Source organism: Halichoerus grypus, chromosome 10 (assembly GCF_964656455.1).
Source record: "Halichoerus grypus chromosome 10, mHalGry1.hap1.1, whole genome shotgun sequence".
Taxonomy (NCBI): Eukaryota; Metazoa; Chordata; class Mammalia; order Carnivora; family Phocidae; genus Halichoerus; species Halichoerus grypus.
This window is the reverse complement of record NC_135721.1, coordinates 29,229,590-29,247,225: the sequence shown is the minus strand read 5'-3', so window position 1 is coordinate 29,247,225 and position 17,636 is coordinate 29,229,590. Positions and strand designations below refer to the sequence as shown.

Sequence of the window (17,636 nt, the reverse complement as noted above, 5' to 3'; positions counted from 1 at the left end):
AGGAGTGCAGACTTTTATCTTCCATATAATAGGGAACATTGAAAGTTTTTCAAAACCTTTTATTCTGAAATTTCTCAAGCTAATAGTAGTTGCAAGAACTACATGCCTTTTACCCGGATTCACCTAGTTGACAACATTTTGCTGTATTTACTGGTATGTTCACTCTGTAGGCACATTGCTTTTTTTCTGAATCATTTGCTACTTAGATGCAGATGTTATACCCCTTTGCCCCTGAATACCTCAGTATATATCTTCTAAGAGCAAGGAGATTCCCTTATATAATTACAGCTCTCTGTCAAATTAAGGAAATTTAATGTTGATATAGCACTATTACCTAATATAGCCGATATTCATATGCTCCAGTGATGATCTTTTTTTTTTTTTTTAAGATTTTATTTATTTGACAGCGAGAGAGGGAACACAAGCAGGGGGAGTGGGAGAGGGAGAAGCAGTCTTCCCGCTGAGCAGGGAGCCCAGTGTGGGGCTCGATCCCAGGACTCTGGGATCATGACCTGAGCTGAAGGCAGATGCTTAATGACTGAGCCACCCAGGTGCCCCTCCAGTGATGATCTTAATAGTATTTTTCCCCATCAAATGTCCCAGTAATGATTTTCATAGTACTTTTTTTTCCTGCTCTAGGATCCAGTCTAGGAATACATATTGTATTTAGTTGTCATGCAGTTGAAAGGAGCATGGAATAGTGTGAAAGAGATTTTAGAAAGATCACCCTGACTTCGTTATGGGGGATGGATTGGAAGGATCTATGAATAGAAGCTGGAAGAGTCTAATAGTCTAGGATGAGAAATTATAACATGGTAGGTGCTGGAATAGAGGAGGCATCAGCTATGAAACATTTTAAATAGAATCCATAAAAATTATAATTCAAGAATGGTTCCCAGGTTCCTGGCTTGAGTGAAAGTTTTATAAGTTATCAAATGAATTAAAGATTAAGAAGTAAGTTTTGAAAAGCAGCTATGGGAGTGGGACTCAGGACTAGAGATGTGTACTTAGGAACCATAAGTATTGTGGATAAAGTTATAGGAGTAGTTGAAACAAGCAGAACAAGTATTATGGGAGGAGAAGAGAGAATCAGCCAGAGCCACAGGAAATGGAAATGTTTGAGGAAAAAGCAGAAGGAGGAAGAGCCAGCAAAGGAATGGCTGGAGAAGGAAGGAGAGAGAGCAGTATATTGGACGCAAGCTAAAGAAGGTGGGAGTTTGACAATTGCAGATGCCCAGCAGACTCCAGGTAAGTTGTAAGCTGAAAGTAATTATCTAGATGTGCCAGGTAGGAGCTTGCTGGTCTCCTTGACAGGATAGTTTCAGTGAGGTAGCAGGAACATAAACCAGATCACAGGGCATTGAGGGCTGAGAACTCAGGACAGATAAAGTGGAGACAGATACAGTCGCTTATTTTTTCAAGTAGTTTGACTTTGAAAAACAGAAGAGATAACTGGCTGGGTCTAGGGAAGATTTTTTTTTTTTTTTAAACTAATGGAATTCTCCTAATTCCAGAGTCACTGATTTTGTATCTTTTGAAATTTATGGAGTGATTTGAGATTATTCCTGATGTTATGGCACTACTTAAGTGTAATAAGGAATAAAAAAGCATTTCTTTCTGGATTAGAGCTCTTAAACATTTCAGTTCTTTAACTCTGAAATTATTTTTCGAATGTTTTAATGCCAGGAATTTTTAAAAATTTTGGAGTTCGAGAACATTTCAGTTCTTCTGATTCTGAAATTATTTTTCTAATACTTTAAGCCAAGAATTTTTAAGTTTTTTTATTGAGCATAATTTGAAACATAAAGGTAGAGACTAATATTTTTTATATACACCTCCAAGCCTCAACAGTTAATGTTCCTGTCATTCTTGCTTCATCTTTATCTATTTTAGAACAGCAAATTCTAGACATCTTGTCATTTACCCTGACATACCTAAGTGTAAGGATCATGATTTAGAATTGCTGTGTTACAGATTTTCTAAGTAGTCCCACTTAAAAAGATCCAAAATTAAGTGAAACTGAATCTTTAACATTACAGGAAGATTACTCGCCTAGCCAGGAATTTGTCAAGGCATTCCTTATAGTGTGGTAGAATATGTAAAATGAGGAAATTTATGTCTAATTTTTCAAGAACACATAGTGTTTAATCTAAGGTTTACTCAGGAACTTCTATACTGAAGAACCTTAAATACTATATAAAATACAATTCTGAAACATTCCATTTTTCCCCATTTCTTTCACCTGCACTATAAAAACCCACATGTCCTCCTTGCCTCTGATATTTCCATATTCTAATTCATCTTCCACATTCATAGGATGCATTTTTTGAAATACAGATATTATATCCCTGCTTAAAAATATCTAGCTAATTTCAGAGATCTTAGTAAAACCTCTTACAGCCAGGCCCCTTTCTAGTCCTGTACACACACACACACACGCACACACACCCACGCACAAACGCACACACACCCACGCACAGACACACACACACACGGCTTTTTTTTTCTTTTTTTTTTTTGACCCATGATGTATTTTTTTCCCCACTTTTTCTTCTGACAGAAATACTTTTCATCAATCTATTTGTCTGATTGGAAAACCACTGGTTTTTTGAGGTTTAGCTAGAATCTCATATGTTACCTTTTTTTTTTTTGGTAGTTCTCCTTGACACCACCTTTGACAGAATTAGATAATCTCTTATCTGAATTCCTATAACATTTGATCTATCTCATAACTCTTACCACAGTGTGCTGTCGTTATTTATTTTAATTTCTATCTCTTAGCCATCTCCTTGCCTCCACCCTTAATTGACTACAAACTGCCGGTTATTCCCAGCAGCCAATACAGTGCCTGACATGTCATAAGAATTCAGAAACAGTTCATTGATTTAATCAGATTATTTTTAGCATCAACATTTAAAATGTGATTGGGATGCTGTGTTATATTCCTAGCACATTATATGTAATAATAGACTTTGAAACAAAGCTATAATGGGACTTCTTTATTATTATACAATTTTTATGCTCTTTTATCCAGTAAAGGTCAGTTGGGAGGCCTAGCTATGTATCAGACATAGGGTTCTTAGGCATGAGATCTGCTATTTATTTTACAGTCACATTTAGACAAAAAGATAAGGGAATAAGAAGATTGGTAAGTAACACAGTGAGATGAAGTATTAAAACCATGGGAAACAATATGAGTGAGAAAGGTATTTGGCATGTTAGCTTGAATGTTGCTAAGTTGAGAAGGGTTCTGGGAGTAAGGTTTTTTTCAGTGAATTTAACAGTTTAGTAGGGAGACCCTGCTTTAAGGGAACACAGCCTGTGGTAAACATGACAGTTCTTTACTTACTTTGTCTAATTTTTTATGAAATGTTAGCTCATAGTATGTTATTTTTATTAATACATTGTAAAGAATATTTTCTATTCCCCTTTTATATAAACTCTGTTGCAGTTTTTCCCAAGACCACTAGAATGCACTATAGTGCAGTATTTTTATATAGAAATGTTTTTCTGTGTGTGTGTGTGTGTGTGTGTGTGTGTGTGTGTGTGTATATAAATGCACTCCATAATATTTTATTGCTACTTTTATTCCATCCTCAGACCAGTTACTTTCAATTGCTAGTTGACTTTTAGGAGGTATTGTTACTTTGTTTCATGGTAGATGAAAAATCTGAAGATTGACAAATATTAAGAACCTTGTTTAATTTCTGGTAACTGTAAGTAAAATTAAGTGGCTATAAATCTTATTCTCTAATAATCAACATTATTACAAATACATTGAAATAGACTAGGAAATGTTTAGTCTGGTGATGAAATCTTTGTGATTAGCAGAAGCATTGGGAATAGAGAAAGAGATGTTCTAGTTAATTTGGAACAAAAGTATTTACTAAAAATTTAAAAAAAAGAAGAAATATATGCATGTTAATTAACCAAATAACACAATATGGTCTCCCTTTATGTATTCCTTTCCTTTCCCCAAGGAAATCTTACTAATGTCTTCCGTATTCTTCCAGAAATCTTCTATGAATATGACATATATATATATAACACATATATAAAACAAATACTCTTTATTTTTAATGTGTGTATATTATTACAAAACATTCTGTACATACGCAAAACATATAAGACTAATATATACTCCTATACTCGCTGCCGACCTTAAATAGAACATTAGCTATCTGTAATTTTCATAGGTTTTCTTAAGATCCTCCTCTATATAAATGTTGATTTTTCTGTTGTAACTATAAAATAATATGAATTCCAGTACTTTGCCCATTTGAGCAAATAATTTTCATTTCCTTTATATCTTTTTTGAAATATAAAAACTTCTTTATGTGAAGTGCTGAATAGTTTTTTTATAAAAAAATTAACTTTGAAATTTGGCTATATTATCCCCTCATTCCTTCTTTATTACTTTATTACTTTGGTTTTTCTAATTATTATTACTGTTGTTGTTATCCTAACCTTATTGCATTTAATATTTATTATAAATGGCCTCAATATTTTGGGGAAGCAAACAAGTAAAAATATATAAATACATTACGTAAGTATGGCCATTTTTGATTGACCTTTAAAATTTTTACTTTATCTGGATTATTTTTTTGGTCTCAGATGTTTAAATCTGAAATGGTGAAATCAGGTTAGCCAGAAATAATTATATTCAGCTAGCTTTAAAAGGGAAATAGGTAAGAATTTCTCCGCAAAGGATATCTTGACTATTAAAAAAAAAATGTATTCATTCCTATTGAAATATCTTATTCAGCACTGGTGATTAGGGCTGATTCCCCCTCTCTCCTTTGGATTGTTTACTGTAATGCATACTTGGTAAATCGTAATTGCCTGATAAGGCACAGAGTATTATAGATGACTTAAAACATTTTTTTGAGTATGGTTGACACACAGTGTTACATTAGTTTCAGTTGTCCAGCACAGTGATTCATTATCTCTATATGTTATGCTATGTTTACCACGAGTGTAGCTACCATGTGTCACCATACAGTGCTATTACAGTATCATCAACTGTATTCCTTGTACCTTTTATTCCTGTGACTTATTCAGTCCGTAACTCAAGCCTGTATCTCCCAGTCCCCTTTCCCCGTTTTGCCCATTCCCTCACTGCCCTTCCTTCTGGTAAGTCCCTGTTTTCTATATTTATAGGTCTGATTCTGCTTTTTGTTTATTTATTTGTTTTGTTTTCTAAGATTACACACATGAGTGAAACCATTTGGTATTTGTCTTTCTCAGTCTGACTTACTTCACTTAGCATCATACCCTCTGGGCCCATCCACGTTGTCACGGATGGCAAGATCTCACCCTTTTGTTATGGCTGCATAATACTCCGTTGTATGTACATACCATTAGATGAGTTTTCTTTTTATAAATACATCAATTTTGAGAAAGGTTAGTCTTCTACAAGTTTATTTCGTAATCCAAATTTATCTACTGCTTTTGATAGTAGAATTGTAATTTGGCAATCATCAAGAAAATTTGAATACTATAGAAACTAGAATGTTCTATGTAATTATAGAAAGATTTATGGTTCCCAGTGTTACTCTTTTATTTGTTGTAATGGCACTTGATGGTGTAACAACAATAAAATAATAATGACAACCACTTTGACACTGTGGAAGCCTACTTTGAAAGGTAGCCAGGACTACTGCGTACTGATGACTACTCCTATTACATATCCTAAAGTTCATTTAAATATGTTTTAAGATGGTTTGTATTTTCTTATTTCTTTGTTAGAGCCAAATACCACAAGTTGAAATATGGGACAGAATTGAATCAGGGAGATATGAAGCCTCCAAGCTATGATTCTGGTAAGCTAATTTTAAAGGAAGTTTAAGTGATTAAAAAGAAGTTGACATCTAGTATTTATAGCAGCAATATTTATAACTGCAAATTAATTTCGAATTATTTGCATATTAGTGATTTTTTCTGACCTTCTTATCTTTAGTGCTAATCATTTAGTGTCATTTAAATGATTTTCCATCACCTTCCTTCCTTTTTCCTCTTCCCCTTTCTTTAAGTTCCCCATTTTCTGCTTATGTTCTACACTTCGTGGAAAGATCAGAATTCATGGGGTAACATACTAACATAACTGTGTCTTGCTGGGTTTCCCAGTATTAATGGGAACTTTGAGATGTGCGGTACAAAGTACATCATGCCCTTGAAATCCTGAGAGAAAGAGAAGGAATGATGGAGTTCACAGATTTCTTTTCAAGTACAGGGAATTCCTAATCCCTTCAACCTCATCCCTCAGTTGCAGGTGCAAAATTGTTTTTGGATTTTCTTATGCACAGAAGATTCTGCAGCCGGACCATCTTTTAACAGCTGAAACATTTATGATGTTTTTGTGTTATTTCTTCTTTTTTATTCTCCTACCTTCCTCTTCATCCCTACAAAAATAACACTTTGTAAACAATCAGATATTAAGGATATAGACATAATTGACTTATTAGGAGGTATAACAGATAGTAGGAAAAGTTGTTCAAGTTATGTTTCAAATGAGTATGTTTTGACATAATTTCAGATTAAATTTCTAGATCAAATATCTGACGATATCAGTTATTGTTTATATCATTTATATGTTGAAATATATGAAATATGTGCCTTGTACTAGGGCCTCTATGTGTGTTAACCTTAATTCTTAAAATAGTTGCTCATAAAGATGGTATTGTTCTTATTTTACCTATGTGAAAATTGAACTCAGAGAACTGGAGAAACTTGCATGAGGTCACACAATTATTAAGTAATGGGAATATGGATCTGAGCCCAGGTCTAATGACTGCAACATTCATATGTATATTTTTAAAGTTTGTTTGTTTGTTTATGTAATCTCTACACCAGGGTGGGGCTCGAACTCATAACCCCAAGATCAAGAGTCGCATGCTCCTCTGACTGAACCAGCCAGCTGCCCCATACCTGTAGATTCCAAAATTCATATTAGCCCTATTTTACCACACTGCTTCTGTATTTGACAATGTATGAAAAAAACCTTATAAGATCTGAATGTGCTGCTGATTTTAAAGTTCAATTCAGTGTAGTAATGTTAACACATTTCCCCAGCTGAATATTGATCCATGAGATTTGGAGCAGTATCTGTTGATCATTGGCATATTTTTTCCTTTGTTTTTTAAATTTTTCTATCTTGCTTTGGTGTCTCTCCTTTTGACTTGAGATTCACTTAAATGTTTTAAATTTAAACTATTTGTTAAAGGCTGTCCTAAAAGTATCTTGTCCGATTCACAGAAGTGATTTAATCAGGATTTTTATATAAAAAAAAGTTTGTTTCCTTAGTGTTAGATATTATTTTAGGAGTATAAAAGTCTAATTGCAACATATACAAAATGTTTATAAGTAAACAATGTGGTTCTAGAAAAAGTTTGACTCTTATGCATGTAAGTTCAACTCTGCCCTGACACTTTAAATATTTATGATATTATTTAATGTTTTGGAGATTGCTCTGCTGCTTATCTGAAACTGGGAAAATAGTGGAAATAATTCATAACTTTCAGGTTTATTTTCTTAGTGTACAACACATGGTTAGTACCTAGTATAATTCCATCTATTGATCTTTCACAGTTTATTTACAAATATTAAATATGTAATACTTGTCAGACCCAGCTTCAAATTCAGTGAATAAGATAACAATGCCCTATTGGATTTTTACAGGGAAGATAAGAAAAAAGTGATTACAGTAAAATGACATGTATAATGGGGAAGGTAATAGGTATTATAGAGCACAATATCTAGTCCTAAGTAGTCAAATGGTGTTTAAAGTTAACATCTGAAGGACAAGTAAGAATTGGCCAGGGAAAGTGAACTTACTAAATATTTGCTGAATGAGAAGTGGGAGAAAGGCAGGGGGAAGAATCTGGCACATTTGAGAAATAAAATAACTGGCTAGTAGAGAAAGGGAGGGAAGGAGTATTTCTAGATGGAGCTAGAGAGTTAGCGGGGGAAGGGGGGAGGGCAGATGGTAAAGTATGTTACAAGGGTCTTGTAAAATATGTTAAGGAATTTACATTTTTATCCCGAGAGTTTTGAGGAGGTATTTGAAGGATCGGATTTCTCTTAGATCCCACAGGCAGCAGTGTAGCAGGTGGATCAGAGAGCCTCTGGATCTGTGACAGGGAGACTGGTGAGCGGACTGTTGGCAGCCTCCTGGCTAAATGAGGAAGGCTGCCTTGACAGGGCACTGACTGGATGTGAAGAGAGAGGGGGGCATGTTCAGGAAATACTTACGGTGTAAAATCTGCAGGAATGAGTTCCAGTTTCGATGTAGGGAATGAAAAAAAGGGACATTCAAAGATGACCCCCACACTTCTAGTTCTCAAAACTAGGTCGGAAGTAGATTTGGAAGATGATGGGTTTGCTTTTGGATTTATTAGTTAGGCAATCAAGGGAAGATGGCTGGAGCTCAAACCAGAGGGTATGGCTTTGATATGTAGATTTGAGAGGCATCAGCACATGGTCCCAAAGGCACTCAGGTCATTGTGGAGGAGGAAGAGGCGCCCCCCCCCCCACCTCCCACTCCAGACTTTATTCAGAGTGAGAAGAGGAGCTGGATTGGAGCCCTGAGGAATGGCAACACTTAAAAAACTGGTAGAAAAATAGAAAGCTGAAAAGGAAATGATAAGAATTATCTTAACAGTAGGATGGAAACCAGGAGAAGAGAGGGATTCCAGAAATAAGGACTCTAAAGCACTATGATTAATAACCAGAGGTCCTAAAGAGTAGCTTTAAGATTCACAGATCTGTACCTCTGAAACAAATAATACAATATATGTTTAAAAAAAAAAAAAGCAGGAGGGGAAGAATGAAGGGGGGGAAATCGGAGGGGGAGGCGAACCATGAGAGACGATGGACTCTGAAAAACAAACTGAGGGTTCTAGAGGGGAGGGGGGAGGGGAGGGGGGTGGGAGGATGGGTTAGCCTGGTGATGGGTATTAAAGAGGGCACGTTCTGCATGGAGCACTGGGTGTTATACGCAAACAATGAATCATGGAACACTACACGAAAAACTAATGAGGTAATGTATGGTGATTAACATAATAATTAAAAAAAAGATTTAGTGACACATGGGTCATTACTGTGGGCAGTTTTAGGAGAAAGGTAAGGGTAGAAACAAAGACATGAGTGGAAAATGAAGACTAACTGCAGTTACCTGTAAGTTAGGAAGCTTATTACTGTGGAAAATGAAGACTAACTGCAGTTACCTGTAAGTTAGGAAGCTTATTACTGTGGGCAGTTTTAGGAGAAAGGTAAGGGTAGAAACAAAGACATGAGTGGAAAATGAAGACTAACTGCAGTTACCTGTAAGTCAGGAAGCTTAGATTGTGAAGGTGGAAGAGAGGGATAGCTGAAAGGGTACATGGGGTCAAGGAGTGAGAGAGAGAGAGAGAGAGAGAGAGAGAGAGAGAGAGAGAGAGTGTGTGTGTGTGTGTGTGTGTGTGTGTGTGTGTGTTTCTTAGAGGAGGAGCAAATAAAAAGGAGAGAGAAGACATATTCAGAATGGGAAGGTATCTGAAGAAGCACAGAGATTGGATTCTTAATTAGCTGGAGAATGGTGGGAGGAGCATGTCTTTTATTGTTCCCAAGAAAGAATGTAGAAGTTAGGTGATGGATTTGTAGGTTTGGGTTTCACTTTGGTGGTGGGTATTTAATATACTTTATGTGTAAGACTGGATTACCTGCTAAGAATGTATGATAGGTTTAAGAAAAGTGAGAAGGTTTAAAATAATAATGAGCAGGAGGGCAAACTGATAATAAATAGTAGGATTGAGAAAAGCTAAGCGTCCAGTTGACAGTTGTGATCATGAGTTTATATAGATGCATTGGTTTGGTTTGCATACTTGACAGCTTGGACAAAAATTAAATAGAATGGAAATAGTTCATAGTTGAATTCATTGAATTCATGGAGAGACCAAAGGGACAAGAAATTTGAGGACATAGACTAAAGAATAATTGAAGTGATAGACTGTGAACTAAAACTAGAGAGGAAAGGAAGTGAAGACAAAAGGAGGCTAAATGGGTAGAAGTGAGGGGATAGGCTGTGGTCTGGAGTAGGCCAGCAAACTTTTCCTGTAAAGGGCCAGATGATAATATTTGGGCTTTTTAGGCCATATGTTCTCTGTTGCAGCTACTCAGCTCTGACATTCTAACATAAAAGTAGCCACAACACACAAATGAATGAGTACGGCAGGCCACATTTGACTTGCAGGTTGTAATTTGTTGGCCCCTGGTCTAAGGTCCCAGCTAAATGAAAGAACTAGTGAGGTGGGAATATGAGTCTGAAGAATACGCTCAGAGAGGGAGTTTGCATCTGCGTCTGTTCTTCATAACGACAAGATCTAAGGTATGACAGCTAGAGAGGGTGGTGGTTGTGGGGAGGCTGACGTGGATCACCCACATGAATATTAACTTCGCTCAAGATGAGGTAAACGTTTGGTTGCAGAGGAAGCATGTAAGCCTAGTTCCGAGTGTTACTGAGGGATTTGTGGGTGACAGTGATGAGGACAGTGACTAGGAGAGGGTAGAAGGTGATGTATCCAAACAGGGTAAACTTTAAAGAAGCAGGAATTCTTCTGGTCTTTGCTCTTTTATCCATTTACGATATATTTTTTTTTAAACTGATAATCCAGACTTTTTCTGAGACATTTTTCACAATAAAATTAGTTTCCCTTCTGACTGCGCCCCCCCCCCCATTTTGTTCTATATCCAAACCTTTACATTTCTACCTTAGGAAATTTTACCCCAGGTTATGTTAAAATTTATTTATCTTCCATATTTTAGCTTTTTATTTAATATTAGAAGCCAGGTACATATTAAAAATAGAATATTTTTATACAGAGTGACAAATTCTTTTAATCGAGATGTTTAGACCATTTATATTTAATGTGACTAATGATATGGTTAGATTTAAAGCTACCCCCTTTGCTGTTTGTTTTCTGTTTGTTCAGTCTGTTCTTTGATCCCTTTTCCTCTCATGGATTTCTTTGGGATAATCTAGTTTTTTTTTTTTATCGTTCTATTTTATCTCTTGCTGACTTATTAGCTGCAACTCTTTGCTATTTTGGTGGTATACTTTTTTTTTTTTTTAACTTAACCGCAGTCTGTCTTTAAGTAACAATATACCACTTCTTACAGTATGAGAGCCTTGTAACTATGGATTTCTATGTCTCTCTTTGGCAGTTGTTTTCACGTATTTTGCTTCTATTATAAGTCACACACTATATTATTATTTTTGTTAGTTCTCTTTTAAAGAGATTTAAATAATATAAAAAGTATATATTTCCAGTGCTCATCATTCTTTGTGTGGATCCGTATTTTCTGGTGTCATAGTCCATCTGCCTCAAGGACTTTTACATATCCTGTAATATGGGCTGCTGCCAATGAGTTCTTTCAGCTTTTGTGTGTCTGAAAAAGTCTTTCTTTTGCTTGCTTGCATTGTTTCTGATGAGATATCTTCTATCAAACTTATCTCTGTTCTACTGTATGCAGAATGTGACCTTTTTCTCTGTCACTTTTAAGATTTTTCATTTTGTCATTGGTTTTAAGCAATTTCATTATGATGTGCTTCAGTGTAGTCCCCAGGTGACCCCCGCCCCCCAATGTTTCTTGTGCTTGGGGTTCATTGAGTCTCTTGGATCTGTGGATTTAGAGTTTTCATAAAGTATACAACTTTTCAGCCATTCTTTCCTCAGATATTTTTTTTTAAAGATTTTATTTATTTATTTGACAGAGAGAGACACAGCGAGAGAGGGAACACAAGCAGGGGGAGTGGGAGAGGGAGAAGCAGGCCTCCCGCAGAGCAGGGAGCCCGATGCAGGGCTCGATCCTGGGATCACGACCTGAGCCAAAGGCAGCGCTTAACGACTGAGCCACCCAGGCGCCCCCTTCAGATATTGTTTTTGTTCCCCTCCCTATGCCACAATCTAGAAACTCTGTCAAGGCAGTAAGCTGGAATAATCACAGGGCTCACTGCGTGTTTCCTTTCTCTCAGGGATCGTTGTCCTTTGTTGCCTGAAATCAGGTCTTAACCATGATTTCATCTATTTTGTTTTATAGTTGTTTCAAGCAGGAGGGTAAATTGGGTCCCTGTTACTCTAACTTGACTGGAAGTACCAGTCAACTACTTTTATATTGCCAAGCAGTTCAACTCTTACCACTTTAAAATCCTCACTTTCGTATGATGTCATTTTTTTTTAAACTTGATAAGGTGAGAGTGAATCTGATAGTTGATTGAGAGAACTGTGAATTTTAGCTTGAATATGGAAATGTGGGGAAAATCAAGTTCACATGTACAAAAGTTTTTTTTCTCTTTTAACTTCAGACTTTTTTTTAAAACATGTTACCCAGGGAGTCAGATTTTATCTCAGTACATGGATACACTTTTTTAAAGAGGATGAAGATGCATTCTTAATTTGATTTGGCTTAATTTATTTTTTATTAAGGTATCATTTACATAAGTAAAATTCACCTTTTTAGTATTTTCACAAACACATATAGTTTCGTTACTACTACCCTTTGTAGTCAACCCCTTTGTCCCCGGTCTAATCCCCTGGCAGCCACTCATCTGTTTTATGTTCCTATAGTTTTGCCTTTTCCACAAAGTCATATGAATTCGAGAATCATACAGAATATAGCCTTCTGATTCTAGCTTTTCTCATTTAGCATAATGCATTTGAGATTCATTCATGTTGGTGTGTATCTATAGTTCATTCCTTGTAAGTAGTATTCCACTGAGTGTATGTGTTGTACTTTGGTAACATCACTAGCTTCCAAAGTAGGCAAAGGCAGTTGAGTATATCTGAGGGTGGAATAGAGAGGCCTATACTGATGGGAAATTAGATGACCTCAAAAGTTCCTTCACATATGAAATTTTTAGTCTTTTGAAATGCCAGTGTAAGTATTCTTACTTGGCAAGTATAGCTTACTTGACTTAAGATATATTAGAACATACCTTAGTATATTCCTGAATTTGTGGAACCATTTGTGAACCATAGTTCCTGAATTTGTGGGTCAATGGAAACAAGATGTGTGTTGTTTTTCCTTAGTATGGGGACATTATTTTTGCCCCTTTTTTAAACTATATGCCTTCTGAGATCATCCCAAAGTAATCTACCTCGTTGAGGTAACTTAATCCTCCTGCTACAGTCTGGTCTACTGCTGTTTCTTTGGTATATCACAGAGCTTGGCCTAATTAATGTAGGAGAAAAATGAAAATGGAAGATCTCATTCTTATTTACATATTTCTTTAAATACATGAGCTCTGGAGTCAGATGTGATTTCAGCACTTACAACTGTGTTTCTAACTTGGAAATCATACAATTAACTTGTAAAACTCATCTTTTTCATCTTTAAAATAGGGATAGTAATAACACCTATCTTTTGAGGTTGTAAAGATTAAAAGAGATAATGAATGTGTTTTTAACACAGCATCTGGAACACAGTAAATGCTTAACATCGATATCATAAAACAAATTTTCCCAGTCTCTCTTACGTCTCCATGTGAATAAAACCCTGTAAAAGATCACAGTTTCTTATAGTTTGATCAAGGGCTGATAGAAAGTGTGAAATTTTTTGTATTTTTAAAATTAGAGTATAGTTTGGAAATTCTGTAGTCCAGATTTAGCACAGAGAAGGCTCTTTTTATTTTACTATCCTCTTGAAAGAGTTCACTTTCTACCAAATGATGAATTTAAGCTTTACAAGACTTAGGTGGTTTTCATTCAAAGAATGTCTTCAAAAGAATATTTAAAGTTTTCATTTAGTAACTAGTGAAGGAAATAGATTTGGATTGAAGTTATTTCTTCCCTATCTACTCTTACCAAACTGGCTTTTCTATCATCATTCCTGAGTGCTTTGTTCTAGCTCTGATGTGGTGCTCCATAATACTTTCATTTGACTCTTATTGTGTGACTTGATTTGAATAGGTCTTTGTCCTGGATGAAAATTCTCAGGCTACTAGAGATTGGGAAAATGTCTTTATTTTAGTTCTGCTACGCTTAGGGGAGTCTAGTAGCAATCATGAATCTATATTATTTTTGTTATGGAAATTAGATTAAAAAAACAGTGTACATTGTCCTAAAACGTACCTTACAGTGTAGTTTGCATATTCTTAATCTTATAAATTTTTATTGGACATATTTTATGAATTGAGATGCCCTCTAATGAATAAAACAAGGCAGTTTTATTATGATTTAATATTTTCCAGATGAAGGTAATGAAACAGAGGTACAGCCACAGCAAAACAGCCAGTTAATGTGGAAACAAGGTCGACAACTACTCAGACAGTAAGTATCCCGTGGTCAAACAAAGAAAAGTATGTTTTCATCAGGATACATATATATATATATATATATATATATATATTTTTTTTTTTTTTTTTGCATTTTCAACTCAGAATAATTTTCTCTCTTTTATTATTAGACTGCTGCTGTGAAAAAGCTTAATTGAGTTATTGTTCCTTTTTCATAGTAAACATTTTTTCCCCTGTGGTAGGTTTTATTTTTCATTAAATATTAATAAGAATTAACCAAGAGTAAATTCTCTTTTTATAATTTTAACTTAAAGAGTATACTTTTAAGCTTCTAAATTTTAATATACACTTATGTTTACATTTGAAAGAATTTTAGGGGCACCTGGGTGGCTCAGTCGTTAAGCACCTGCCTTCTACTTAGGTCATGATCCCAGGATCCTGGGATCGAGCCCTGCATCGTGCTCCCTACTCAGCGGGGAGTCTGCTTCTCCCTCTACCCCTCCCCCTGCTTCTGCTTTCTCTCTCTCTCTCTCTCAAATAAATAAAATCTTTTTTTTAAAAAGAATTCTATACCCTTAAAGTTACTTTTTGCATCTTTTATACCTGAACATAGGTATATCTTAATGTAAGTCTAATCAATATTTAGATGTAATTTTGTGTTATGTTTTTAAATTTCCTATTTTAAATAGATTGAAGAACTTTTTTAACTTCTCAAATTTGCAAATACTGCACTACCATGTAGTTTCTCCTATAAAATGTGTATTTGAGACTATAAAGAGGAAACAAAGCTGGAATGAGGTTCAGAGGTCAGGTGGTAGGCTACAGCCCACTTAACCAGCTCACTGCCTTATCCTTGCATATCACATTTGAAATTGGTATTCTGACTTGTGCTTCATTAAAATGAAATGTACTTAGCTGTTTTTGGATTTTTGAGTTTCCTGTGAGTAGTCTGCACCAGTGGTTTCCAGAGTGAATTTGTGCCAGCCATTCCTTTTGCCTAATGGGAAGAGAATATTAAAATGTCTCCTTTTATGTATTTGTTATCTATTCAGCATGAGAAAAAATGAGAATTCACTAACATTTAATAAGTGGTTTTCCTAGTGCCCTCACCTTGGTCTTAAATATGATGTATTACATTTTTCTTTCATAAATGTGTTTTTAAAGTGCTCATTTTCTTTTTTATGAGAAGTAGTTACTGTAGTAAGCAATCTGAGATAGTTTTCAAAAACTTTAAAAGACTCATCATCTGTCTCTTTAAAGTAAAGGTGACATTTTATCAATGAATAAAGGAGGTAGCTACTTAGTAAAGCCAACTTACCTATGGAAAGAGCGGTTTTTGAAACAGTTATCTCTAATGTGATTTTGTTGCCAAAGATATGTATCAAATATTTGTTTAGAACAGAAAAACCTGTTGGTTTGTAAGAACTGATTAAATTCAAGAAAGTTAAACATTTATTGTCCAAATTAAATATCAGATAGTATTGAAAAATGAGTATCTTGATTTGATAAGATACACTTACTCCATTTTGGTCACATATCTTTGTGAAATATGTCTTTGAGCTGTAATCTCTTAATACCAGATGTTGAAATAAACTGACCTCAGACTGGTTATCTTGTCCACCTTTGTTTTCTCCTTAATTTCATAGATTTGCTGCTTACTTACAGGTTCATGCCTAATATTTGTCTGTCACATTTGTTAATGACATTAGTAATGACCTTTGCCTTTTTCATGTTCCTTTTGGTCTTTTTTGGTCATCTTTGTTGTTAATGGATATTGAGTGCCTTCTGTATGTCACCCACTATACGAGGTGTGTCACTTTTAGGGAGAAGAAAACTGAGGTTCAGGAGAATTAAAGTTACACAGGAAGAAAGTGGCAGAAACAGGCTTTAGACCCAGATCTAGTTCTCAGTACAAACCTATTCTCTTTTCTTCTGCTGCCTCTCTGTAACACACACTCCCACGTGCACACAGGCATCCCACATCCACAGTTCAACTGTGGGCTATTTTTATTTTAGAGTTGTCTCAGGATAAAAGCTTCCTTTCTGTAGAAATGACTCTTTGGAATATACTCTTCTTGTATGTCATGGAGGAAACCAAATATGCTAGAAATATCCTCTCTGGATCTCAAACAGTTGATTCAATAACTCTCTATATCAGAAGTGTAAAAAAAAAAAAACAACAAAAAACCACTGGTTATAATAATTACTGTTGTAAGAATCTGAGAGTGAGTTTGCTGCCTAGAAGAAAGAATGTGCTATTAGGTATATTAAGGAACAGCTTCTTCTTATGATAAATGTAATGAATGGTGTATTGTATAGTTCTTTGATTTTTTTTTCAGTGACCATAGAGGCTGGTACTGCAAGAGACAGCTCCATCTGCAGCTGGAAGATTATTTATTAGCACGTCTTACTAGCATAGTACTGTACTGTTAAGTCTTACGCAGGCAATGAATTTAAAGAAATACTTTTATTTACATATTAAGTTATAGAATGCTGATTCCAATATGACTGAATTGTAAGGATCTTCTTCACATGCAGGTATCTACAGGAGGTGGGTTACACAGATACCATTCTAGATGTGAAATCTAAACGAGTGAGAGCTTTGTTGGGCTTTTCAAGTGATGTCACTGACAGGGAAGATGACAAAAATCAGGATTCAGTTATAAATGGCACAGAGGCCGAAGTTAAAGAGACGGCAATGATTGGGTAAGTATTCTGTCTAGAAAGCGTTTTAGCTAAAATTTTAGTGCTTATTAAATATTTTTGGTTTACGGGTGACACTTGTGATACTTGCGTTTTAGATACTGCTACAGAAATAATTTATTATAAAGTTGAATTAAAAAATTGAAATTTCATTTGGTAGAAGTTAACCCATAGGGATTAGTTATTTATGATTATTTTAAGAATATTTTTAAGATATTTTTATTTGCTTGAAATCTATAGGTTTAATACAGATTTTAATATCTTGAAGCTCAGTCACTTACTATTAGAACTTCACAAAAGATCATCTTTAGGAGATTCAGTTCAAATCTTATAAGAATGTAATTTCATTCCTGATGACCTAAAAATCCTATAAATTCCTCAAATTTTTTAGAAGTAAATGTTTTCTTAGCCATTTGTGTATTTAATAATACTGTAACTCACCTTTTCCTTTGAAAAATATCTATTTTAAGTGTATGTTTTTAATTGATAGAATAAGTGAAAAATTCAGTAGCTGTTTGAAATATTTTGTTTTGCTTTTTGGATCATGTATCATACAATTATATGTAATTCTGCTTAAAATGAACATGAGTAGTTAAGAAAGGACATTCTTTATTGAAAATAAATTTGGCATGATTCTTTTTTTTTTTTTTGTAGTTTTTAATTT

General features: G+C 34.9%; 1 protein-coding gene across 2 annotated transcripts in view; it reads left to right on the top strand.

Moving 5' to 3' along the window:
- STRN (striatin) overlaps nucleotides 1-17,636 on the top strand; it is a 103,884-nt gene that overhangs the window by 34,218 nt on the left and 52,030 nt on the right. For both annotated transcript variants that reach the window (XM_078056184.1, XM_078056185.1), the window contains exons 3-5: nucleotides 5,749-5,822; nucleotides 14,225-14,303; nucleotides 16,808-16,975. In XM_078056184.1, the coding sequence (XP_077912310.1) occupies nucleotides 5,749-5,822; nucleotides 14,225-14,303; nucleotides 16,808-16,975 (321 nt within the window). The remainder of the gene's footprint in view (nucleotides 1-5,748; nucleotides 5,823-14,224; nucleotides 14,304-16,807; nucleotides 16,976-17,636) is intronic.